We start from the raw sequence: 27,752 nt of genomic DNA on the forward strand, positions 1-27,752 counted from the left end.
GTATGGACAGGCATAAATCCAATAACGAATTATTGTCAATATCGTCAAAGGATGTAGCATCCAGTGGTCGGCTTGCGTTCTGTTCAGTTCGAAGTATCACCTCCGTATGTTCGTCAGTACATTCAGGCAAGTTTTTTTTTTTGTTAAATAGCTCAGGGATGGTGCCTTTAACGTTAGCTGGCGATTTCAAACTGTCCCCACCGTTAGGATTGTTAGTAGGTATATAAGGATGATTAGTTCTGCCTTTCCGTAAATTATAGGGCGCTTTTGCCCCGCGTGCTTTAGGCGGCATTTAGGCTCCGAAGAGTAGCGAGGGAGAAAGTAAAAGTAGTAAGCCGGGAGAGCCAATCTTTAACAATGGCAAGTCGTTCAGCAATAAATGCGTATAATTCAGGTTAGAGGGTCTATGTAGAAGGTTATTAGTTCCTAGTAAGGATCGAAGGAGATTGTAATCTTCCACAGACTCCCCTAAACTAGGCCGATAGATAGTACTTAATTGTGCGGTCAGGCTTACCTTATCCTTCACGTTCTGCAGTGAGGCTTGGTAGCTAATGCACCCACGCGCCAAACAGCCGCATAACAGCCAGTGGGCTTTACTCGGCCGGGCTTAACGCCGCAAGGGTGGCTCTCGGCTCAATATGAGTCCCAAAGATGTCACGTGTTCAGTCACGTGACGTCGCTCGGCTCCGCCTCCTCCAGGAAGCCCGAGGTCTCAGCAAGAGCTGCGTTCAGCTCGCAGTGCTGAGGGGGAGAGTTTCACGCAATCCTTCAGCATACAATAGACACCCCGCACGGGCGGCTCTCGGCTCAATATGAGTCCCAAAGATGTCACGTGTTCAGTCACGTGACGTCGCTCGGCTCCGCCTCCTCCAGGAAGCCCGAGGTCTCAGCAAGAGCTGCGTTCAGCTCGCAGTGCTGAGGGGGAGAGTTTCACGCAATCCTTCAGCATACAATAGACACCCCGCACGGGCGGCTCTCGGCTCAATATGAGTCCCAAAGATGTCACGTGTTCAGTCACGTGACGTCGCTCGGCTCCGCCTCCTCCAGGAAGCCCGAGGTCTCAGCAAGAGCTGCGTTCAGCTCGCAGTGCTGAGGGGGAGAGTTTCACGCAATCCTTCAGCATACAATAGACACCCCGCACGGGCGGCTCTCGGCTCAATATGAGTCCCAAAGATGTCACGTGTTCAGTCACGTGACGTTGCTCGGCTCCGCCTCCTCCAGGAAGCCCGAGGTCTCAGCAAGAGCTGCGTTCAGCTCGCAGTGCTGAGGGGGAGAGTTTCACGCAATCCTTCAGCATACAATAGACACCCCGCACGGGCGGCTCTCGGCTCAATATGAGTCCCAAAGATGTCACGTGTTCAGTCACGTGACGTCGCTCGGCTCCGCCTCCTCCAGGAAGCCCGAGGTCTCAGCAAGAGCTGCGTTCAGCTCGCAGTGCTGAGGGGGAGAGTTTCACGCAATCCTTCAGCATACAATAGACACCCCGCACGGGCGGCTCTCGGCTCAATATGAGTCCCAAAGATGTCACGTGTTCAGTCACGTGACGTCGCTCGGCTCCGCCTCCTCCAGGAAGCCCGAGGTCTCAGCAAGAGCTGCGTTCAGCTCGCAGTGCTGAGGGGGAGAGTTTCACGCAATCCTTCAGCATACAATAGACACCCCGCACGGGCGGCTCTCGGCTCAATATGAGTCCCAAAGATGTCACGTGTTCAGTCACGTGACGTCGCTCGGCTCCGCCTCCTCCAGGAAGCCCGAGGTCTCAGCAAGAGCTGCGTTCAGCTCGCAGTGCTGAGGGGGAGAGTTTCACGCAATCCTTCAGCATACAATAGACACCCCGCACGGGCGGCTCTCGGCTCAATATGAGTCCCAAAGATGTCACGTGTTCAGTCACGTGACGTCGCTCGGCTCCGCCTCCTCCAGGAAGCCCGAGGTCTCAGCAAGAGCTGCGTTCAGCTCGCAGTGCTGAGGGGGAGAGTTTCACGCAATCCTTCAGCATACAATAGACCGGTAATGGTAGATGGTAATGTTATACATGTTCAGAGAGTAAAATATAATTCATACTCCCAAATTGGACATTTTTTTATGTCGTTAAAAGCATATTTTAGCTCTCTAAACAGATATATTATTGTTTATCTTTGCTTTTTGCATTTCTATCATCACGCACACTAATATCCAAGCTCCTTCCTATGGCAGGGCTTTGCTGGTACCACTTATCCGAACATATCTGAGGAGCTGTGTAGGTGCAAGCAAATGGGCAGACCCCTATCTGGTCCATTGTTTTCTATTTTTTGTTGGAGGTATTTTACTTCCTATTACTATTGTAGTGAACACTAAAATATTTCTGGGATTTAAGGTGGCCAGTATACTGCTTATCAAATGCACGTATCCCCATTATCTAGTTAGACCAAACAAAGCTTTTGTTTTCTGGCAGACATTTCATATCTGGGCATTAAATAGGCCATAAACCGAGGGAGTGGTCATTATCACGGGTTAATCTCCTGAGGGTTATACATTGGGGAAGTGTGAATGTCCCACGCGATAATGAACCCTGCTGAGGTATTTATGGCGATTACCATATAGTGGTACCAGAAATCCGCGTTTTGGACTTTTGGTGGTGAATAGAAAATGATACTTTAAAATGAGTAAAGTTAGACAAACTGAGTTAGCAATTAAATGTGTTTTAGTTTGTATTTAAATAACAAGATTGTCTTTATTAGTTAAGCAGTTTATGTGCAAACTTGGTTGAACATGGACATACATTCAGTGTCAGGTAAAAGTAAAATGTTTCTCTAGAAGAAAGTGAAAGCTTTCTCTTCTAATTGTTAAATATCATGTTTCAGTAAAATACATGTCCTCCCAGATAGGAATATATCTTGCCTACACATTGCATTGCTGTTTCCCTGTCTGCTTTTGAAGAAAGAATGTTTAGAATAAAGGCAATGCCAGTAGTTATTGACTACAGGCTAACATTCTGATCGACTGAGGTGAGGTCAATAACATTCTGCATGCGATAATACAGAAATGTTGCACCGGTGCAAGTGCAATTAGCACTAGGGCAAACATTCTCCTAGTGAAAAATAAATATGCTTTTAATGCTTTCAAAGCACCTATTTGAGCCACAATGCTTGGATGCAGAAAAATCCTTAGGCTTCCACATCTACAACAGCCTATCCTTCCAGAGACACATAGCCAGGAAGGCCCAAACGGCCTGGCACCAAATCTCTACCCAAACAAACTCGTCATCCTGCTGCATGACTTTCAGACCATAGTGGGTGCCCTTGTAGCTTTGCACGCTATGGGGGAGATGCCCTCCCGATGGGGCTACCAGCAGCTCACTTGGCTCCCCTAGAAACAGTACACCACACAGCTGAATTCCATATTACCGGTGTGTGGAAATTTGACCGAATCAGCACCATCCTACGTGAACTACACTGGCTTCATCTCCAGGACAGGATACTGTTGAAGACTCCATACATCATCTGCAAAGCAGCCATGTGTAGCACACCAGCGTACCTGGTGGCTAAGCGCCACATATCCGGTAACACATTCTCCTTGTACAGCAAATTGACCAACCAGCTCGTATCACAACTCGGCTGCAAAGAGAGGACCTGCAAGCAATCTTTCTCATGTCAGAGACCCCGGCCCCCTGTCTGGAACTCGATCCCAATGTCATTTCACAATGCCCCCTCAAACAAAGATGTCTCTTTCAACAATACCCGACCAAGTACTAATCCTAATCTTGCTGGGTGCACAAACTGACCACAACTCACAGCGCTGCACTACTGCTGGAAAACACCGGCCCGAATGCTGGCTACCCACATCACAATGCATTTCTGCATCAGGGCAATGCTTCCCTAGAGCTAGCACTAATATGAACACAACATTCATTGATAGAAAATGTGTTTTGCATTGATTACCCTAGTAGTAAATCACTTGCCCTGTTTTAAATGTGTGGCAGTACTGCGGCTGGACTAAAGGAAACATAAAATGCTGGCAAGTGCCTCTGGAATGCCCCAAAACTAAAATCATTCACATCAGGGGCCAGATTACAGAAACTTTGCACCAGTGTAAGTGCAACGTGTGCACAGTATTAGCACTAGGGCAAAGTTTGACCTATTTTTAAAAACACTGGGACACATTAAAAAAACATTGCACCTCGACAAGTGTAGATTGGCATATTAAAAGCACCAAGCCAAAAATTGAGGTAGTGCAAAAAAGATGCACTTTTACAACCTTTTTTCACCAGGGCAAAGTTTGCCCTAGTGCTAATACAGAATTGTATTAGCACTAGGGCAAACTTTACCCAGATGCAAAAATGCATCAAACATATATCTTTTTAGCACTAGGGCAATTTTAGCCCTGCTGCTTTTAACATGCCAAACTGCACTTGTCGAGGTGCAATGGTGTTATAATGTGTGCCAATATTTTTTAAAATAGGGCAAACTTTACCCTAGTGCTAATACCGTGCAAACTTTGCACTTGCGCGTGGCAACATTTCTGTATTCTGGCCCCAGGTCGGCAAATAGAGCATCCGTTTGCAGTGCTGGTTCAGTGTGTCTATTTCCAAAACATACAGAAGTCACCTGGCCATTGGCCTCGAGAATGGCTGCCTCACTCATATGAATGTGTCTTGTAATCAGCGGTCGCCCCATTCCTGTGCTTTAGCTCAACCTTCAACCATTGAAACTGGTAACAGTAAGAACACATGAGCAGAGATGTTCTGGCTGTCATTCCCGAGTGCAAGTGCATTATGGAATATGTATTTATTAGGGTGTTTGCTCAGAGTGAGGAGGAGTGAGTTCTTGAGCATGTAGTCCATCAAAAGATAGCTGGGTAAGTGAGAAGAGTACACTCTGGAGCAGGTTGTCTTGTAGGATTCTGCCCTGAGTGAAGAGGAATGCATTCTGGAAAATAGAGTCAGTAAAGAAGACAGTGCGATTTCGTGTACTGGAGTGAATTTACATTGAATATGATAGCATGGATTCAGAGAACGTCCCTCCTATTCTGAGAAGCTCCATCCGATTTACTTTTATTGGTTTTTGATCATATAGGAATCAGTGGGAATTTTGGGGCATCTGTACTAATTGAGACATTTTGGAACGTATTGGCCTTTGTTGAAGTCTGTGCTTTGTAATATGACGTGTATCCTGTGCCATGACAATAATTTTAAGTAGAACGTTCATCCTTACCCACATTACGGATACACGTCTACACGAGCTCTAATTTGAGAGCCTGATCCTCTGCATGGCGTTCTCGCAATCTTGGTTGTTTTGATTTAGGTAGGGATGCTGTAAGTGAGAGTACTATAATACTGCTTTATTACCAGCGTTAAGGCGGTCATCCATAGGTAATACGATCTTCTAATCGTACATTTCAACTACTCATTGTTGATTTGATTCATGACAATATCGGATTATCAGACACATCCATCCCTGCAGAGTCTTCTCCATCGCCCTTTTGTGGCAAATCCAACATTTTAAAAAGCTACACTTCCACAGAACAAATCCAGCATGCAAAAGTGCAAGCTTCACTCACACAGCACAAATTGGTCATAGGGGCACATCAGAGCAAGCTTCCCTCGGCCAGAAAAGATACAGCAACGACCACAACAAGGCAAGTTTCACTCACACATAGTGGGTACATCAAGGTTTGCAGGCAGGGCAAGTTTCACTCAAAAAGAACGGATACAACATGAGCCACACCAGTTCAATCTTCACTAAGAGAGTATCCGATTCAGACATCAGTGGTAGACCCTAACATTGCACAGACTGCACCTCACAGCGTCAGGCTAAAGACAGCAGAGTTATCTCTGTAAAAGACCCATACTGGAGCCCCTGAAGGGCCTGCATTTCACAAGTGGGCAGAGCATGCACAGGAAAAAGGGAAACATGGTACTGAATTTGCAAGAGAAAAGCTGGAGACAATGAAGGGCAAACTCATCACTAGAAAGCAGAATATGGGCAGACAAAAGGGAAAAGGTACTGAAGAGAAAAGGGTAAACCTGGAGACCACGTCAGGCTAGTCTTTCAAAAGAAAGAGGGTCATATGCAGATAGGCTGGGACAGCAATTGTCAGGCAAGGGCAAGTTGAAACCCATGGAAAACCTGCATGTTACGTGAAGGGAGAACATGCTTATGCAAACATGAGGAACTCACATGGAAAAAACATTTCTATTTTTGTAGATTTTGGCACGAGCTTCAAAAGTACTATTGCTCAATTTTTGACACTCGTCCCAGAAATCATATCAAATTGTGTAAAAATGTGAACATTAGTGTACAAATCAATCATCCCCACGTTGATCCAGAAAGGTAGCCCTCTTCTCCTTCTTCCATATTTTGTAGTGAAAATAGCTGTTGATGGTTGTGGTGGTTTCTTCCTAGCTCCAGAAGACCCCTGTGTGGGATCAAACCTTGTGTTTATAATAATCCCTGAGAGCCCATCCATATCTCTGGAAGGGCACCTCCTACAGACAGACTAATACTAATATCCACTCTTTCCCTGGTATAAAGGCTTCCAAGGAACTCAGGCAAAGAGCATTTCTTAAAAAGGGGTGAGATTAGGTATATTTGACTGAAATCATGCTTCGCTCACCTTCGTGAAATTAAAGCGCTCCTTTAGGCCAAGGGATTGTGCACCCCACACTTTGAGGAAACCAGATTACATATTTATACAGGGATTCTGCGTCATTCTGAAATTGAAGTTAATGAACAGACTCAGAACCAGGTGAGGGGTGGTGGTTGGGGGTGCAGTAAATTTCATTTTGACATGTGACTTTGCACACTCTGTGAAACGGTTTAAATGCTGGTGGGAGACACTAGGGCAGAGATCTCAAACAAACAACCATGGGTTCTGGCCCCTGCCGTGATCCCCTGACAACCCAATCACAAATGTCGTCCAATGCTCTGAGGGACATTGCAATAACTGGCACATGCACTTGAATATTTCAGTGGGCTTTGGAGAAGATTTTCGGAATGTTCTTGCCTACCTATATGATAATGAGTGGAGTCTTCAGACTGCCCAGTTCCCTCAATTGCAAAGTCCCAGAACCTTGTTGCATATAGGGTAAAATAAAGGGTGACATGGGAAAGAATGAGAAAGTGAGAGTGATAGAGTGAGAGAGAGATACAGAACGGGTGACAGAGACAGAGAAAGACAGACAGAGACAGAGAGTCTGACAGTGGCAATGTGAAAATGTGAAATGGGAACTGTCTTCAAGAGGTGATTGGTAAAACCATGGGTAGCACATCAAGTTCGAAGGACTATTTCATTTGTATCTACTAATTTTAATGTGCTGTAATGACTTTCATGACATGTTAATGCCTGGCCCATGCCGTGCTATAATTGCTATATGTAATTCAGACGTGTTGGCCTATTGAGGCATCAGACTGTTCTCTACAATAACATGCCCCAAATTCTATGTCCTTGCACACAACCAGCTTACCAAATGAGCCATCAGCATATGGCAATTGAACACCCCATACAGCATACATCAAACGTCAGAGCACTACAGCCATCTTACATACCACACCTCAGGCCAAGGCACCCCAACACCCCAGGCACATTAGGCTCCCCTTTGGACTCAAACCGCTTTATGCTCTTGCCATTGAACACCTAGAAACTAACCTCAGGGTATTTCTGCTCTGCACACATTAACACAAAAGCTATCTTTCATTTTAATTCTATCCCCACTGACCTCAAAAATACCCCAGCTCTTTCAGTACTTATACAGCACCTGGAGACCAAGCAAATGGTGGCAGAGTGCAGTATGAATTCCAATAACATAACAGAACAACGCTTTGTCTTGGGCGAGGGCAACATTTGCATTTCTATGTATTAATACAGTATCATCATTGATATGTTTCAAATAATAGATAGATACAATAATATATATAAAAAACAAACAATGGACACAACTGTGCCCGGACCGCATTCGGAGGAATCCACAGTTGTAAATATCAGAGGATGTCATAAGAAGATAGTTATGGTATTATAGGAATTCACTCCCACTGGAACGAAGGTCCACAAAAGCGATGCATGGAATAAATTCTATGAGTATGGTCGCTGCACGGTTCTGTCCTTTTGTTTGTTTTCATGTATTACCGTGGTGGCGTACCAGGTGTGACCGACACCATCTTTTAATTGAGGCATGCAGACTACACTGTCTGCCTTTTCTTATAGATACAATTATGTTAATGTATTCTTACTTGTAGATTTGCAGACACTGGACACAAATCTAGATTAGTGGGAACTCAGTGGGCTACTAAACAACATTCATGCTAAAGAATGTATGTTAAATAATTAAAACATTACTGCTTAAAACATTGCTTGGACTACGCTATGCATGTTTAGAAGAACAGTGAAAGTTCAACATCTTTTTGCATGTGCATTATCCTTTTCACAATGCACAATTGGCAAAATATTTATTTACTCACAGCTTGTACTTTATGCCCTGAGGTCAGAAAGGCGTTGAAGGCCAGCTTCTGGATATTCTGCTTGGGGAAATGGGAGGCCCCAGAGTCTGCTGCCCTTCCAGTGATATAAGGCAATGGTCCAAAGGTCACATGGTTACTATTTATAGTTTTGCGCCATTAAGGTACAGCAGGTTGTCTTCCATACATGCCTGTTTACCATGTTATTAGTGAGTGAACTGATGACAGTCCATGGTGTTGTATTGTAACTTTAGCATTACCTTTGTGTCATTAGCACCCATTGGCCTTGAGGGAGGCCAGAAAAGCACCACAGGTGATGTAAAGAGAGAGAAGAGAAAAACAGGCATGTGTAATTGTTGGGTGTTGTTAGACTAGGAATATCACAGATATTTCAACGGTAACACTTCAATTCTCATAACCTTTTTAAGTAGTTGGAAGAGGATGGCATTGCCAGCAGATGAGTAATTGGTTGGACGAGGATGGTATTGTCAGCAGATGAGTAATTGGTTGGAAGAGGATGGAAGAGGGTGGTATTGTCAGCAGATGAGTAATTGGTTGGAAGAGGATGGTATTGTCAGCAGATGAGTAATTGGTTGGAAGAGGATGGTATTGTCAGCAGATGAGTAATTGGGTGGAAGAGGATGGAAGAGGGTGGTATTGTCAGCAGATGAGTAATTGGTTGGAAGAGGATGGAAGAGGGTGGTATTGTCAGCAGATGAGTAATTGGTTGGAAGAGGGTGATATTGTCAGCAGATGAGTAATTGGTTGGAAGAGGATGGTACTGTCAGCAGATGAGAGGTCTAGATGTATCAGTGAAAATGTATATAATGTGTCTCTTACAGAGACATGTTCTTTGAGGACATGTAGTATGGCAGTCTTAGTCCACTGCAGTAGATAGTCACTCAAAAGATTGATGGACTTTATTTGGGGAGGCCTAGGATCACTACATGTATGTTTCAGAAGTCTGTTGACGAGAAAGAAACATAGAAAGATATCACAACCATGATAATATCTGACTTGTTAATGGACATGACTCCAGGAGAAACTCAATCATGGCTGCACTCTAGGATGAGGTGACAGCAGGAACAGTTGTCGGGCACGGTATTAAGTACTGTAGGAGATATTCTAATAGTTTGTGGGAATAGGCAAGGACCTCATTGAAGGTCTCCCCATGGCAAGCTGGTTGTGTCAGAGATACATGCATGGACTAATGTTTTTAACATCACGGATAGCTTGTTTGTTGACCCTACCATGGACTTTTCAGGCTAAGCAGTATACAGAAGCCATAGCCTTTCTTCCATGGTTTTAGGACATATTCTCTCTATTTCATGACATGTCTGATAATCCATTGTTCATTATGGCTTCATCACAATTACATTTCTTTCTGAGCCTGTAGGTACTAATTCATCTAGACTGTGTGCCACAACATCTATAAGACATCCATTATATAATCAGATGTATGTCAGACAACCATAATGGGTGCTAAACAGAAGGGCAAGGCAATAACCAGTAGTGTGGTTGCATTGACACTAGTTTACAGAATCAAAGACAGAACATATGTCATTATGAACAGAACCAAAGAGTGTTGTCCAGGCACAGCCGAGAAAATACATGACCCTGATAAAGAAATGGCAACTTAATCGCTTCAAGGTTTTGGTATCAGGCTCTGTACGTTCTGTAACAGAAACAGCGGGTAGTAAATTTGGCTGCCTTTCGTTGGTGAGACTGGGTGGCAAACATCAGAAGTTCGAAATGAATGGTGTTCTTGATGGAGGCAAAAACACTACAACAGTCAGTAGTAGGAAGCTGGACCAAACTGTTAGGAATCTGAGAAGACAGGGCTTGGGAAGAAGAAAGGTGAGCATTAAAAGGCTGGATAGTATGGGACAAGTGGAGATGGCGTAAATAATGGCCAGAGTGCCATCCTTACACGTTTAACAAATGGAGCAGTATGCAGGGAATAGGAGCTGGTAGGAAGGACACAGACCAGAAGGTATGCAACCCGTGCAAGATTCTGGGAATCCGAATTCTCAAAGTTTCTGGAAATTTCACCTGCTTGTCCCCTGTGCCAATAACAGTTAGTCACTTTAATAGATTCTTGGAGTCCTGCACCATATTCAAGCTGTGGTTACAGAGACAAACGATGTACCATTAAAGATGCCAGTTAATTTGTATTATACAACACTTATTCAGGTACCTTAAAAGCACTGATGGGCTGGCTACATGTCATATTCGACTTACTTTTGTATTTCGAACAAATTGAAAAATACTTTAAAAAAACGATAACATTGCTCCCTATGTGTCAACGTAGGTGCATCACAGGTCACGTTGCAACGTAATGCATTGAAGGCACGTGCGTGGAACCTATTGCACTGGCTTTGTTATGCCAATTCCACCCGAATTAGGGTTATATTTCAGGCCATTAGCATTTCCCATCACATATGTGAGAGACTGCTGGGTGGACCTGCTACAAAGCCCTCAACTGAGGTTAGTACGGTCCCTTGAATGAGCACCTGCTACTGTACCCAGAGGATTGACTCACTGTGCCCTATGCTAACACCCACTGCTCCACCCACTTCCAGGGGGAACATCTGCAGCCACACCTGAGGTCTAGACCCTCCATGCGCCGTGACTGATGAAGGCAGCTTTCAGGGCCAGAGAAGGTGTGTGGCTTCTGAGGAGCACCATGGTTCTAAATCATTCATGGTCATTCATAGCTGGTGCATGCAACCATTGAACTACAGACAGATAACACCAACAATTCCATATGAAGTGCATGCATCAGACCCACAAAACCTAACCTCTGCCCCCATTGTGAGAAGCACGCCAAAAAACATAAAGAGCATGCAATCCAACCTGTAACCACACTAGAACCACTCTTGCCAAAAACAAAAACATCATCGCACTATCATAGAACAATATGCTAAATTCACTACACCCCAAAAGCAATAATCTGCAATCACTATGACCTCGCCCCCAAAACGAAAATAACTTTTGCTCTTTTGAATCAATGCTGGGATCACATTCCCAGGCCCATCCCAGTCATACACATATATGCACATGAACAGTGCAATCTTAGTCTGGTTCCAAAGAGTGTCACTGCGGTTATTTATTTGCTCTGGATTCTGGCAAACTAACAAAAGAAATGAAAATGACCAAGGGGAGGGGAGAGTGAGAGAACAATGGCGGGGCAAGGGATCAGCCATCAGATTGCTTGGAATAAGGGCATGGATTGTGGGATTCAGCCCTCGATCCGAGAAACCTGATTGTTTGGCTTCCCCCACCCGGTTGCTACAGTGTGATTCCGGGTGTGCCAAGCCAAAACACTTATTAAAAGCGATCTCAGATGTTAAAAACATACAGGTAATATTTTGAATTAGCACTCACAATCTCACAATTTCAAAATCCAAGCCCATGTTCCAAGCAATCTGATGGCTGCTCCCCCACCCGCCATCTTCCCCTCACGCTTCCCTCAGCAACCGTTCCCTCCCCTCCCTGCCCTCCTACCCCACTCACCTTATTCTTTTCGTGGCAACTCAACCGCCCCCACTGCTCCAACCTCCAGGGCCGCCATGGAATCGGAAGAGGGGCTCTGCTTGGAGCCTCTGTTTTCCAGCTCCACTGCAGCCATCTTAGTTAAGTATTTTGTATGAATGAATGGGACACCACAAGGCATCACTTTCATTCATACAAAATACATTGCTAACAGCACCCCGGTAAGCGGATTGGAAAACCTGGTTGCTAATAGTAATAATACTCGATCATGTGGGCCGGATCGGGTGGTAAAGGCACCAGTGCTGATCGTTAAGGCCCTTGCTGCGCTCGGGTTTGTAAGTTGGGCTTCAAGCAGTTACCACTCAATCTGGCCCACCGGATCGGGTATTATTGCTTATTTCATGTTCTTGTTTCTTATATAGTAAAAGGCTTTGATAATTAGCATAGAAACATATACAACTGTCACCGAAAATGTTCTGAATGACTATATTTGATGAATGTTTTTTTAATGAGTCTTGTTTACAAATCATATATACAAAGATAATAGGTCTAATCATTTATTGTATGCACATAGCTCTCAACCATTTCTGTTGCAAAGGCGGGTGAAATCACCCGATTTTGTTTTTGGTGGTTGAGACGCCCATTGAAAAGAATGGGCGTGCAGGAGGCTTGGCGGGTGAGTCAGCCCTTTACAAGGCGGGTGACACCCGACAAAAGCGTGTGAGTTGAGAGCTATGTATGCAAAGCACTTATCTTGGCACATTTTACAGCATTATTCCTCCATTTTGAAAGATGACAGGCCTTTCAGGGATTTGAAGTTGTGACCTCGCAATCACACAGCCAAGCATTTATTGTATAAACCAGCTTCTCTATCTCACCGTACATCTTCCATATCAATACATTAACTGACCTAAAATTATATTTATTTTTTCAACTGAAGAGAGAAGCACAAAGATTAGAGAACAAAGAGAAACAAATCTGAAGGATGACGAAAAATCCACCAGGATGCATGAAGAAACATGTACTGACTCAGCAATCTTTTCTCATAATTGTTATTGATTCATCTATTTAATTCTGAAGCTTTAGTCAGTTCCACCTTATACCAGACTGCACACAAGCTGCAATCAATCAACCGATGTTCTGAGCAATTTAGCTCTATTCGAGTAATGTTCATCAATGTAAAGACATAGACAATTCAATACCCACATATATTGCATAACTTTTGCCACTTTGATATTGAGGAATTTCACCTAATGTTCTGTACAGTATTGTGTAGTGCTAGAACAGCAGCAAGAGTAATGCTCCAACTGACAGTGGTGTAAGCGCTTGAATGCTCGTGGCACGATGACAGTACATGTGTGAACATTTGCTTATTACAGCAGAGTTGGATATAGAGATTCACGAACAATATGAGATTGGGAAATGCAGAACGTGGGATGGACTCGATGTGGAAAATATGATTTCCCAACTATCTTATTTTGCAAATGTACACATTTAACGGAGCGTCAGAGCTCCGTCACAAGAGGCGCCAGCCAATGGCGATGCGCGAAGACATGCGCCTTAGAGTTATCCAATCCTCGTTGCCATTGTCCTGTCCTTCATGTGAGAAATGACATGCAGCGGTTCCAAAAGTACCGGAGGGAACTGGAAGGTTAACTCCAGTGCAGAGGGTCTAAGGACATGGAACCAGAGAACGTTCTAACCTTTCTTTATTGTTCGTTCCGGCAACTGCCTGTGCACGGGATAACTCTGACGCGCATGTGCTAACCTCGTGCATCGCCATTGGCTGGTGCCTCTTGTTACGGAGCTCGGAAATTCCGTTAACTGTGTCCTTGCCAGGACACAACAGTGACCATTTGAAAAGTGGAGTCTAAAAAAAATAATTCAGGTGATCCAAGATGTCTTAAACCGTGATATCAGAAATAAGTTCCATTCATACATTCTAGCAATTGGGAAGGCCTGCCGGAAAAAAATTCAATTTGTCAATCCTCTTTTCTCTACTCAGAAATCGATGAAGACAGAATGCTCAACCCATTTCTCAAGGTAAGCCTACTCCTGTTTGCTTAGAATAGCAATGCTTCATGTGTTCTCTGTAAAAATAGTAAGCCTGGGGACGGGTGACTTGGGATACGCTAACCACGACAGGTGAAAGAAACAATAGCTGGCCCTTGCAGACTGGAATTTCTGATGTCAGACTCAGTCTTTCAAGACTGAACACATGCATTTAGTTTTCATGTCACATAAAGCTTCTTTGTACTGGTGATAGATGGCCAGGATTCCCTTCAACAGATGGCAAGACGTTCAGCAATCAATGCATCAATAGATTATTGCTTTGGTGTCCTTTATCTAGGATTAGCATGGATAAGCCAAAAAAGTGCAAATTTATTTCCACTCTCGGTGAGCAGATTAGAAGCCTTTTGATAATCACTGGAAAAACACTATACTCATCTGTGAAGCAAACTACATGTAATCTTGTTTTATTGTGGATTGCGTCTTTTAAAAGACCCACCATTTTGATTGTAGGAGGCTGCGGCCAGTTATTGGGCATCTTTAGCAAACATGATTTAAGAGAGTCAAACATCTAATTGAGACAAATATCTCCTAACAACTTTGACATGTATCGACTTTTGAGAACAGATGAGTAAAGGTCTTCGGCAGGTCACTGCAATTACCTTCAGGAAGTGGGCTAATGTAATTCAAATAAACCCTACATTTTCTAGTACCCTGTGTAGGGCATTCATTGAGTGAGACACTAAGAATTGGACATTCCAAGTGCAAGGGAAAAAATACATCACTCACAGGAAATATTTGGTGCATGTTTGTTTAACTGTACCCTGGAAAGATGATGGGATTTTCACATCACTTGATGCTGGTTGTATTTATTTGTCCACATCCCTTTTGTACTCACTTTATAATGCAGCAATCACCGCCGCTCAGGGGGGCGTAAAGGGCCAGTAATGGCCCACCAGCCAGAGCCTAGGTAGGGCCGAGCTAAACCCACTATTCTTCTCTTGATTATCCATATTTCCACACGTGTGTGGTGTTCCATGTTCTCATGTTCAAACTGGAGACTAAAGTCACACTCATTCCATGCGGAATTAGTCTTCCATGTAGATGACGGTAACCTCCTTTAAATTGTTTATTAAGCAGCAGAAAGAGGAAAACTGGAATCCCTGGTTGGTGCATGCCCAACTGAGATCCCCTCGCAGCTTTTTCAAATTGTATGAGCACTTAAGGTTCTGTCACATCAGTGATACTCCTCGTGCTCTAAACATGACAAAGGAGAGCCACCAGTTAGTTCATAGAAGCACTGAAACGTAGCCAAAGAGGCAGGGCAAGTTGTAATATCAGAGCAATGTTAGAAGATGGCACCACTAAGAGAAGCAGAATTATCACATTGGCCCTCATTAGGAGGCTGGCGGCCACGGTATGAACGGTGCCGGTAAGGGACCGGCCCCGTTCATTCCGTGCCGCCACATTCCGAGGTCTGCAGCGAGTCCCGCTCTGGACGCCTAGTGACACCAGATGTGCAGAGTGGGACCTGCTAGCAGTTCAGGATGCTAACAATGGGCCTGTCATTAAAGGGCCCCGTTGTTAGCATCCTCCCCATTCCCAATGAGCCCTATGGGGGCTCAAATGGGAATGGGGATGTACCGGGTCCCGCGAGAGGGAATTACCGGGCCCTCCAAGGTTGGAATAGCCTGGTAAGTCCCCTTTTGCGGGATCCAGACCCGGACCTGAGTTTGGAGGTAGGCATGCCGCTAAAAACGGCATGGGTACCTCCAAACTCGTAATCAGGCCCATTGTGTCTAAGGAGCACTTTGCTAACATAATTCCAATAATGCATGATTGAAGTCCCAATGGGAAAAATAGCTCAAATATGGAGGCCACGGTGGAAGGCATTTATGTTTTCTTCGATGCTTTAAAAATGAGTAATCGTCTTCAATCCAAGACAGAGCAGGGCACCATTTTCAGGCTGTTCACTAGAAGCCTTAGTCTGTTTGCTTGTTTATGAATTAAACATTGTTAAATAAACACAACTTTCAGATTTAGGAGCCACAATTCGATTTTCCTACAGATCTCTTCTTATTTTAGTGATTGCGTGGTCAGGTATGTTGTAGTCTAAAGTTAAGCAATGTTTGTTCTTTCTGAAGCAAAATGCTCCATTGCTTTATGGGTGAACTCGAGCACGCTGCTATAGAAATCGTGCTGGCAATTACAATGTCTCCTGAGAGCTCTGGTGGATAGTACAGTGTAATCAGTAGTAAAGTATTGGCTTGCATTAGGTAGTCTTTAAGATCTGAGGCTGTGTCCAATTGCTCCATGCAGCATGTAATCAGCACCAATGCTGTAAATTATGCACACGCTCCCAAGGGTCCCCAAAACTTCCCATGGGATAGTTTAAGAGCTGAACGAGTAACTCGGGATCATGGGAACACAATGCATGTACAGTGACTTCTCACTGGAAAGAAGCATGCAGCAACCACCTTCTGCCGGAGCACATCAATCCTCCCCCCACTAATCGCCAATTAGCAATAATAATATGCATTTATATAGCACTACGAACCCTCAGGTATCTGAGCGCTGCTTGTTACCCACAATATTTAGTGCTCGTTTATCGACCTCGCTGTGCCATCTGACCAGCTATATTCAAGGAAAGCCTTAGCTAAAGGCTGTGTGGGTGCTATTGGCCTCAGATTGATTTTCTTTTTTTATTGTGAACGGTTTACAGAAACCTTTACAATTCAACACAGTTAAAAAAGAAAAACCATGATTCATTACATTTCACAGATTAAAGGATAAAACATTTTTAGAAAAACTTAAAAGCCACACATTCTTTACATTGCTCAATTATTACATCAATAAATTCACTGTAACACGTTTAAAAAAAATGCCATTGTGAAAAGAGAAAAAAAAATGAATTAATCCAAAAGTGCATAGTAAATAAAAAGGGTAAATAGTGCATTATATTCCGCTGTAGTGAGTTTAAAAACCCCACTACTGACAATTCATCCTTCATATTTTCATAGTATAGGCACTTATCGTCATTTAACCAGTCAATGCTCAAAAGTCATTTGCCCAGATAAGCCATTCTTTGAACATTCAAGGCAGTACAGTAGAGAACTAGATGTTTTAAGTTTTCTTGGTCACTGTCAATTTTGCCAAATCTGCAACGTGCATCTGACTGGTTAATCTTCCCCCATCCCAAGAGTATTTCTCTGGTCGGTAAAACATTAAGTCTAAATCTCAGCAGGAGGACGCTAAATATTTTCTTGGAAACAGGTTTAAATAAGGGAGTACATGCCCTCTTTCTTTTTATGTTCCTGCGCTAAATGAGCTATAGATGGATAGGCATTGAAAGAATCTATTGTGCCTACCCAATCATGGTTATAGACAGCCTCCTTAACCCTGTCCAAGGTCATAAAGAGGTCCACCTGATCCATGTTCATTTCACCCAGGAATCTTTCACAACAATTCTTTAAACGAGTTAAATACCTTAATTGCACACCTTCCAAAAGAAACTAATCTGTTTCCAATCCAATCTTCACTATACCGTAGATTGATCCTTCCAAAGGGTTCATAAGGGCCTTATACAGGGCCAGCATTCTCCAACTAACTCTTGCTCTTAAGGAGAGTAAGCCCAGCTCATACCTAATTGCCACAAGCAGAACTGATTTAGATAGTGTGAGAACACGTCTCCAGATGGCAGTTTCCACAAGGTCAAGAGTTTTAAACATCCCTTCATTCCACAATCCTATAGCCCATAAATGGGACAATCTTTCCCTCATAAAAGGAGATAGCAAGCCTAATTGAAAATTGTCCGAACGTTCTGTCGAACTTCACTAACTGGCTCATAAGGCAGTTTGCTTTTTGGATCAAGTTGATGTTCAAGCCCGTTCTCAATGAATTTGCATTAATGTAAACACCTAGGTAAATACACCTTAAGGATCTTTTAATTCTGACATTAGCCAAGAACCCAACTCTCAACAGATTTCTTCCTTCCCCTCAACAATCTCAGGATTGTGTTCTTATTAGGAGTAATTACAAGATGGTTGCTGTCGGCACAGATTTCCAAAGCCGTCAGCAATCTCTGCAAACCTACCCTAGTACTGTCCAAGAGAAGGAAGTAATCTGCATAGACCATCCATATGTCCGTTTCCTTTCCAAATGTAGGCAAAACAAATGCAGCAGAAAGTAAGAACTCTTGTACATCTAATGCGTACAAGTTAAAAAGGCAGGGGCCAAATAACGCACCCCTGCCTAAGCCCTATGTTAGTTGGAAAAATTCTCGACATATCCCCAGATCAATTCAACCTTACTCGAATGCCTGAATTTTCATGAAACATCATGATCAGTTTCAATAGCCCCCGCTGTATCACCCAGGAGTGTCATGTCCACCATAATCTATTCCGATCAACACGGTTGAAGGTTAATGAGAGATATGTTGGTGCCATGTATGTATGCTTGTCCTTATCCACCCGGGCAAATTCCTGGATTGACCTCAGTACACAGCCATTAATATTTGTTGAATGACCACAGGGAAAGCCTGTCTGAAATGTATTAAGTCGCCCAACCGAGGTTCCCATTGCTGCAGAGGACCGTCAGTATCCAGCAAGGATATAGGGTGGTAGCTCTTAGGTTCTCACCTCACACCTCTCTTATGAATAGGGACGACTCAGGCCGAGTGCCATGATAGAGGGAACCTGCCAGATAGAGTTATGCTTTTAAATAGAACAGAGAGGATATTAGCGCATAAAACAGGGTCAGCCTTCAGAGTGTTATTAGTGAGCCCATTTGGACGAGGGACTCGGGACTGTTTACTTGATTTAATGACTTTCCTAATATCCTCCACCTCTATGGGCGTACTCCAACAGGAGCTCTCGCAATATGTACAAAGTATAACATTTCTAACAGAATAAGTCATGTACAGATTTCAGAATTCTCTGCCCAAACTGATTCTGAGACTGCATTTATCTCAGCAGTAATAGACGGAATAGCCTGCCCATTTAGCAAAGCCCAAAAAGAGGAGATAATAATGTTTAACATGGGCTCTTCATCAGCATGCATTAATTTAAAATCTATGACATTTGCATACATTCCTTTAGCGCTGTTTTACCAGCCTACACTCAATCTCACTCGTGCATCTTGAACTGCCAGAGTTTTTTTGTTTTCTCAGATTTCGTCTCATCTCATGTTTTTTGGAGGACAGCTATTCATTTAAATTATGTAGTTGGTTTTACTAAAGGCCCTCCCATGACCAGGACCAAAGGTTCTGATCCTATCTATAATAGCCAGCAAAGAGGAGTCAAAGCATTCCACACTAAATACTCCCAATTTCCCCTCGAAGGTTGAGCTTTTCATAACGTTTGTAAGCATGTTATTTAAATAGGTGATATTAGTATTGGTCCAGCTAATGCGGTTTCCCCCACAATTGGTCTTTAGATTGCTAGGCCCGCCACTGAACAGATAAAAAAGGGCACCCTAAATGATTCTCTAAACATTGAATGATCGCTCCAAGAGTTATTGGTGAATGAAAAATTATTACAACTCTGTAACAGGGGATGGTCCACAAATACACAATCTAAGGTGGATCGACGGTTACCACTTTGCCATGTGGATTGCACCAGGAGATCCCCCCTCACCTGCCCAATCAACAGCTAAAGGCCCACTGAGGAGAGTGCTGTGAGACACTTCCTTCCAGTAATCGTTTTATAATGCAACAACTACAACTTCACAGCACAATCCCAAATTCCCTTACCCCTCATCCGGATAAATACAATTAGAATTCAAATCTCCTGCTGAAACAATAAATCCTATACTCTCCTTTTTCTGCCAATCTGAGATAATTTGGACAACAACACTGAGAAAGGATTCCAAGTTACCCACTTCCTTGTGCCAATAGACATTAATCAAATGTACCTAAGCTTGCCTCCCAACCCAGATAGCATTACCCCTAATATGCCATGAAGGAGGTTGGAAATCGCATCAGCAGTGACTTTATGCCCAAAACGCAGGGCAATAATAAGGCCACAAGAAGGCCTCCCCCCACGACTAGGTCTTGCTGCTTGATAATAGATGTGATAACCATCAAAACAGGCTTATCCGGGAGCCAAGTTTCACGCAGGAATATACAGTTTGATTCCTTCATTACGATGAGTACCTCAGTATTACTGAATAAGCGACTACTCCCTCTCGAATTCCATGAAGCCAATTTCAGTTCATCCATTCAAAGAGACAGCGTAGGCTCAAGTGTGACATCAGGGATCCCTCTTCTGCCATAAAGCCGAGGTAAACCCCACCCAATCTACTTTCCTTTGAGTGTTCTTTTACTGAAAGTCACTCACTCTTCGCTTATTGTGTCCACCATGATTCATGGAAACTCTCAACCGGCCAATACCTCAGTTATCTCCCAAATCCCAATCCTCTACATCACATTGTTCAAGTGCAAAGCCCACATTTTCCACCTTGAACCGTTCAGCTAAAACCAGTTCCATCACCAATCTAGATGAAAAGGTTAAAATACACCTATTTGTCGGTTTTCTATCAGTGAACGCCACCCAATTCAAACCTAGAGATGACAAAGTAGCCAGGGTAGGTATCGCAGAGAAAATTGAGAGGACATTAGTAGTTCTATTTAAACAGACTTGTACATTCTCTCCATGTAGACATGCGGGGTGAAACTTGTTACCTGCCTTTAACACGGTGCTAGTGTCACTTCTTTCAGTCAAATTACAATTTCCTATGGTTTTATGACCAGGCACACTGGTATCACATCTTTCACTTGAGATTCAGTGTCTTTTCTTTCCCACTTTGTGCACAGCTATGCTCCTCGCACACTTTAACACACTGAATGGTTTGTCCATCTGATTGTTTTTATGATAATCATTCTTAGAGGGTTCTCTCTCATTCGCACCCCACGTAGGATTATTCCCTGACCAAATGTCCCCATACATCTAGTGTCAGGGCCAAACTCCACACGAGGCTGCTCATTAAACCTAATTGAAGAGTCCTTCCTTCCTGGCACCACAGGTATTTTTAACAACTTGCTCTTTTCACTTTCAATTGGTTTCCGGTCATTCCGATTAGCCCACCTTTATTCGCTGTGAATCTACAACTAGGCCTGTTTGTCCAAGTTACAGCTGTATCAGTACCAACATTAGCTATATTACAGTCTGTTTGTGTCCCCACAATAATTCGATCTCCCACTAAATGACCCTCTCTATTTAAATTGAAGTCCTTTCCATATCGAACAGTGCGAGCTAAAGAGGCCTGGTCTCTATCACACGGTTCCTCCCAATTAGAATGAGTAACAGGGTTCGGACTACTGGCAGTAGAAGGGGTACTAGCCACAACACACCCCTGAGTTAGTATCCCCCTAGGTTGTTGTACCGCTAAGTTCTCCGTTTGTATATATATGGTTGAGGTGGGCTAAGTACCACCTATTCCAACATTGACCACTATCTGCTTTTGAGCCAACCCCACGGTAGCCCGTTCATATCAACATTTGCCCCAATTGCCTGGGCTCATGAAATTGGGCTTTGCTCACAAAGATCATTGGTATCATCATCGTTCCCCAGTGCACCAGAGCGGTCAGGACCCTTCTTCCTAGTTTGCTTCCCCCTATTGACTGATTCCATTATCCTTAAGTTCCTTAAGTATTTACGCGTCAAAACATTGCTTTTTTTCCCCAATTATACTTTGATTTCTTTTGTTGCCCCATCTTATTAAGAGGTGCTGTTACACAGTTATTTTGGTATTTGTAGCCCTGTTTGTTTCCTCTGACTTCTTGTGTTTCATGGCCTCTTTTAAAGTTCTTTTGGGCGGTGACATTACACCATTATTATCCAATATAATTGATTCCTCCAAATCCGACAAGACGTGGAACTGTTGTCCACATTGCCATGTATTCGTAGAGCAGAGTACAAGATTATTCCCACAATTGGAAATCACATTACTTACATATTTTCTTTTTTGATTTCTCTCTATCAAGTCATCAATAATAGTTACTGGGGCATTGTTTACAATCTCAGCCCCCCTCTCAGAAACTAAATGCTGAGGTGCTACTAGGCCATTAAAAGCGAATTGACTACACACTGCTCCTAGGTCTTCCGATTTCATAAACATTTAATGTAACAGTGATGGCTGTTGCCTTACTTCCTCCCAGACATTGTCATCCAGGGCTGCAAACGAGCTCAGAACCATATTCAATGCTGAGACTGTTGGGGAAGTACGTCTAATGCGCTCATCAGCCTCTCTCAGGGTATAATGAAGGACCCCCTGACCAAGTTCAGAGTGGGTATAGCCTTGCACCAGACACACGTTTGTGGGTTTTGCCAACACACTCAATAGCTCAGAAGGGGAACCTAAATATGAATCATCACAGATTTGTTGAAACACATTAGATGCAACATAGTGATCAGCAAGAGTCAACATGTTCAATGAGGCTTAAATCAGGTATTTCATTTATGTGGGATGGCTCCAGTAATGCTGCTGTTTTGTTAACCGTTCTTATCCCTGTACTAGTACCAGGGATTTTATATTTTCCTCCCTGCTATGGGGGAACAGTTTGTGCAAGCAGCAGTATTACTGCCAGCTGCCGAGCTGTTTATATTCACCGCCAGGGTGGGCATTTTTATCTGGCTGCTGTTGGAAGAATAAGCCCGTATTCGGAGTGGCTTTGTCTTCTCCTAGATTATGGGCAGCCAACAGATCTTCCTCTTGGCCTTCCAATGATCCGCCTTGCTGCTAATTATTAAAGCTGGCGTTTGTACTATAGACAGTAGCAGTCCACGCTCCAGATCAAATCCCATCATAGATACAATTGCTTGGCTCCTCCGGCACGTTCGCGGACAAAGGTCTTTTCTCAACATGTGGTAAAATAGATCAAATAAGTCACTGCGTTACGCTAAAATAATGCAGTCAAGAGTAATAACCCTTTAATAAAGCCTTTTTACTTAGTAATTAAAAGTTACAAAACATCTGCCGTATTAATTAAAATGGTGCTAGAATCCAAGAGTAAAAACAAAATAGTCTTAATGTGAGGACTTCAGGCACCCAGAACAGTAAGAAATGAAGTGAAGAAAGCGTGATTATATGAAGCCTAGCTCAAAGGGTTTCCCTGGTAGACACCAGGCTTCTAGGATTAAAACTGCAGCGTTTCATCAGTACCTCCCAGCTAAAAGGGCGAATCCCTGCAGACACTGGGGAAAAGAACAACAAAGAGCAGTCCAGCCTTAGTGCAGCAAGTTATGTTGAGAACTCCACCTCACTATTGTCACAAAGTGCTTCCCATTTCAAAGGGCAGAGCCCCACAGTCACTGGAAGTAAATAAGGAGATATAGCAGCTGCATGAAACAGATTATCCAGGTCACAGTTGCAAATCACATCCAAGGGTACTCACAGACTCCCAATATCTTGAGAGAATGCAGGGGTAGAGGCTAGATCTTCAGCACTTTCCTCTGACCCCACTGCCCCACAGTTGACTGCAGACTCCACACTTTTTACAGCCGCTTTCGCTGTGAAAACAGTTAATGTAGAGCTCCAGGTGAGTGAGGGGAGGGGCTCCAAACAAATAGCAGCAAGCAATAACAGACCAGAGGCAGCCGGGGTCTGTGTGGACTCCACACTTAGCACCACACTTTTGCCCTCAGATTGGTTCATTTCCTGGCCACTGTTATTGATTTCCAATGTTAAAATAACAAAGCAAAGATGTGCAAAGTCCCAGAATTCCACAGTGTGGGAGTAGACGAAGGGACAACACCATAACAATGCACCTTACTAAAGTTACATCAATATCGGACATTGAACACCCAAAGTAAATGGCCACCTGCATGAGATTTAGCCTGCGCCTCTAACGTCTCATCACACAACCTGACTTTCTTCTGGCAACCCACAGAAGCGGGAACCAGCCTGCATAGCCACAGAAGCGGGAACCAGCCTGCATAGATTTATTTGATGTTCTTCCCATTGCCTCTCTGTCTTTTTGCTGTAAATTACTTTGTCTGCACTTGAACTAACATTGCTAAGATTGCTGTAAGAGCCACTTTTTGACTATTCCTTCTTTTCTTTACTGCAGTCAACCTTGGTGATGTCACCCCGGCAGCGAAAAAAGATGACCCGTACCACACCCACAATGAAAGGTACTGGTCGGAGCATATCCCTTAGGCAACCTGTTATTCCAAGTTATATCCTTTGAGTTCATAGTCATCTTACATCTGTCATGGGCCAGTTCATTTCTGTTGACCAATCAGAAATGCCCGAGTCAGTGCATTGAGAGGATCAATTGAATCAGAGACTCAGTCTGGTTCCATTAACTACTGCCTGATCCACAGCAAGGAATTCCTTAGCAATTAGCAAAAGCAGAACAGCAATGCATAACTAGGTTTCTCAAAAATTCCAGGACATTTCACCTCTGTGATATTACGGCAATCCTGTCATTTTGTCGGTCTTTGTCTCATTTTCCAAGCTAGACACTATTTTGGGTATTGGACAAGATATGAGATGTACTTTGCTACTGTGTTTATTAATCCTGAATGTTGATGCCTTCTGGATGGCAGCTACGGTTTGTCATTCTTCTATTCCAAGACGTCTTCCTTTTATCATGTGTTCTAAACGTGTAACACCCTCGTTATTCCTTTCTCACTGCTTAGTTCATTGTTTTAACTTCCCATCTCTTTCATTACTTGTTTAATATCGCATTCATGAATTTCTTGTCGCTTCATCATTCATTTGTTTGTTCTTTCATTCAGTCATTCTTGCATTGATCTCTTTATTCGACAATTACTTAATTTCCTTGTTGAACTATTATATAACATCCCTGTTCATTATTTGCCTCATCTTCTGATTAAGTGATTTCTTAATCACTTAATTGTAACTGCTTCTGTCTCTAGCCCCTTGACTGATTAGCCCCCGCACCAGTGTATTCCTTCTGCTACTCATTTATTCATCCCATATACAATTATTTTATTCCACAAGAAAGTGTGTTTTCCTAGCCTATTTTATTGCCTGGAAAATGAACCAAAACATTCTCATTTATCAAGGCTATTTTCCAGAAAGTTGTTCTTTGTCAAATCCTCCATAGATGCCAAACAGCCATAACATGAGAGACCAGACACATGCGTTGCACCCTAACATGATACACTGAAGTGGAATGTCGAGTAATGTGGTAAGCATGTATACTGCACCAGTCACCAGTGCAGTAGCAGTATTGATTATCTCGACACATCTCTTCATTATTGCAGGCAATATCTCAATGAAATAAGCATGTACTGGCATTCAGGCTGAATGATCACACTCATTAATTCATTAACTAGTTCATTGTGACCCCAGACCTTCCAGTCGTAAGACATATTAAGGACGACAGACTGTACTCATCCCCCCATATTTACTCTAGCTTTTTTTCTCAAACATTTAGAATTAAGAAAGATGAAGAATGAAGGAATGCACTGAAGTCTTCGTGCATCAGGCCAATCAAGTGGTCATGCCGTGTAATAAAGCATAGGGGTTGTACTGCCTCAGAGAAGTCTTCATTCATCTATTCATTCAAACCACTAACAATTCAGTAAGGAGAAACATCAAAGCTGAATGACTGCCCCCATCGTTTCCATCCAGTCACTGTACCTCTCAGTAATTTAGTGTTGAAGCACATGATCTATAAAGAGCATTACACATTTCTTCATTAATTCATTAATGCAGCACTTCCACCGATGAGTAATGGGGAATGTAAAAGCCAAACAAATTGCTCTTAGCTGTGCATTCATCCACACGCCATCACCTACAGCTATGCACTCAATGGAAAATGAAGATGCTGGAGGTAGGTTGGCCTATAGGATGTCACAAGAATAGTGTGTGGGCCAGAATGGAAACGAGAAAGGCACATGCTTTCTTTTTAATCTTACTTTAAACTTGACAGGCTTGGTGCCTCCTGTGCCTCCAATAAGTCTAGCATACTAAGATATTTGATGGAATACCCTAAATGATACCTCCTCAATGGATGCACTAAGCCCACATTGATGAAGAAGGCGGTTGGTGTTAATGCTAATGGTGTGCTAGACACATCACCCGACCCTCATTGAACTGCATTGGCTCCCACTGCATGCCAGTTTTATCTTCAAATCCTGTTGCATCATCTACAAGGCTGTCATCCTGAAGTCTCCAGGCTACCTCAATGTGGCAATTAACATCTCTGGAGGCCTGCAATCTACCAGAAGTAAGGAAATGTGCTGACTTCAATTACAATGGTGCAGGAGGGAAAGAACCAGAAAACAAGCCTTCTTTGTCTACGCTCCAAGACTCTGGAGCCTCTTCCCCTTCAACATTAAACTTGCGCAAGCACTTCTCCAGTTCAGGAAAGAGCTCCAGACATTCCTCTTCAAGTAATGGCTCCTCCTTAACACCTAGGTACACACACCCTGCACTCGCCACCTCACATGAGACTCAGAGATGTGCTCCCCACTGTCTCCCCACATGGTTGCTTGTAGATCCCTTGCTGCCAATTGCCCACGCTTGGCCTCCCCTGTTACCTCCCTGCTACATTCTTCTCTGCTTCCCTGTTCTTTGCCCTATGATTGTTAAGCACTCTGTTCCTTCCCCAAGCAGCTAGGTTTGCACTCAATACATACCCTAACAGCCATAATAATAAAATAGACTGGTAAAGGTTAAACTAAACCCACCAGAAATGTAGCTCTTATTAGAATGGAACAGACTCCTAGTGGGATAATCAAACAGACAATTATCCAGGGCAATAATTTTTGTTAAGAGATGTGTTTCTCAATGAATGGACAGTTGTTCAGTGCCATGTTAAGCAACATGGACAAAGATGTTCTACATTGTGGAACCATTTCCCCTAAGTTCTACAATAGTAGCATCCATTTAGATCATCCACTTGGGAAGGATGTTGAGAGATCATTTCCCAAATCCCCGGATCACTCCGATACACTTTTAGCAAGAAGAGAAATAAGCCATCATTACTTGCTCAGGAATGTGTGGATGAGGGGATATATGTTGACCATCTTTTTACAATGCTCACAATAGTTCTTCATTCTTCATGGACGGACTGCTTGCAAAGTGATCCAAATTATGCCCTGCCTATTAGCCGGAGCACAAGAATAAGCAATCTGCTTTGACAATGGCGTTAATGATGTTATTATCCAGAGGGGTATCTTGATAGGCATGTGATCACTTCCAGTAAGTATGACCAACAAGAGTTATGCAGCACCAGACATGGTACCCCGTGCATTAAGGCTCTTACGGAAGATGGTAAGGCTTCAGTGCCGAGGATGGATACATAACGCTTTCTATTTTTGTATTGTAAACGAGCATGTGACCAGGGTCAATACAATTAATTACAATCTATATGCAGTTTATGATAACCTGCACATGCACTGTAACAATTATGTATTTGTATTTCTTAACTCTGTAGGACGGTACATCAATGGAGTGGTTTTAGCATTTGAAATGAGATACCCATGTCTTTGCATGCCTCCAAGCACTCGGCCATGACATTAGAAGCCACATTGGGTTCATGATAGATTTGAAGCACCCATTTTGGGTAATGCCACATGCAGCGGGGGCCACTTTTGCCCAAACGGGAGTCTCCGAGGATCAATTTCTTCCAGGGCTTCACATTTCTCGTTTTCTAAGACCTTTGTAGGCTGACATCGACCTTCCCAGTATTTCCTAAATGCTTGAGTAGTCAGCCTGCGGAGGCATTGTGTGCACTTCTCAAGTGTTATCCAATGTTTTAGACTCCCTCTATGGTTTTCTCATCATAGCAAGCATCCCTTCTGTTATCTTGAAACAAGAAGAATACCGCCTGCAGCTGGACACCGG

General features: G+C 43.3%; 1 protein-coding gene across 2 annotated transcripts in view; it reads left to right on the forward strand.

Moving 5' to 3' along the window:
• Positions 1-27,752, forward strand: part of PPP1R1A (protein phosphatase 1 regulatory inhibitor subunit 1A) — a 542,291-nt gene that overhangs the window by 353,032 nt on the left and 161,507 nt on the right. The window contains exons 3-4 of one of the 2 annotated variants that reach the window (XM_069653205.1): positions 13,927-13,964; positions 23,998-24,061. The exons of the other annotated variant lie outside the window; for it this stretch is intronic. Coding sequence (XP_069509306.1) covers positions 13,927-13,964; positions 23,998-24,061 — 102 coding nt within the window. The remainder of the gene's footprint in view (positions 1-13,926; positions 13,965-23,997; positions 24,062-27,752) is intronic. 2 annotated transcript variants of the gene reach the window in all.

This window comes from Ambystoma mexicanum, chromosome 3q, assembly GCF_040938575.1.
Source record: "Ambystoma mexicanum isolate Mex_15411 chromosome 3q, UKY_AmexF1_1, whole genome shotgun sequence".
NCBI lineage: Eukaryota > Metazoa > Chordata > Amphibia > Caudata > Ambystomatidae > Ambystoma > Ambystoma mexicanum.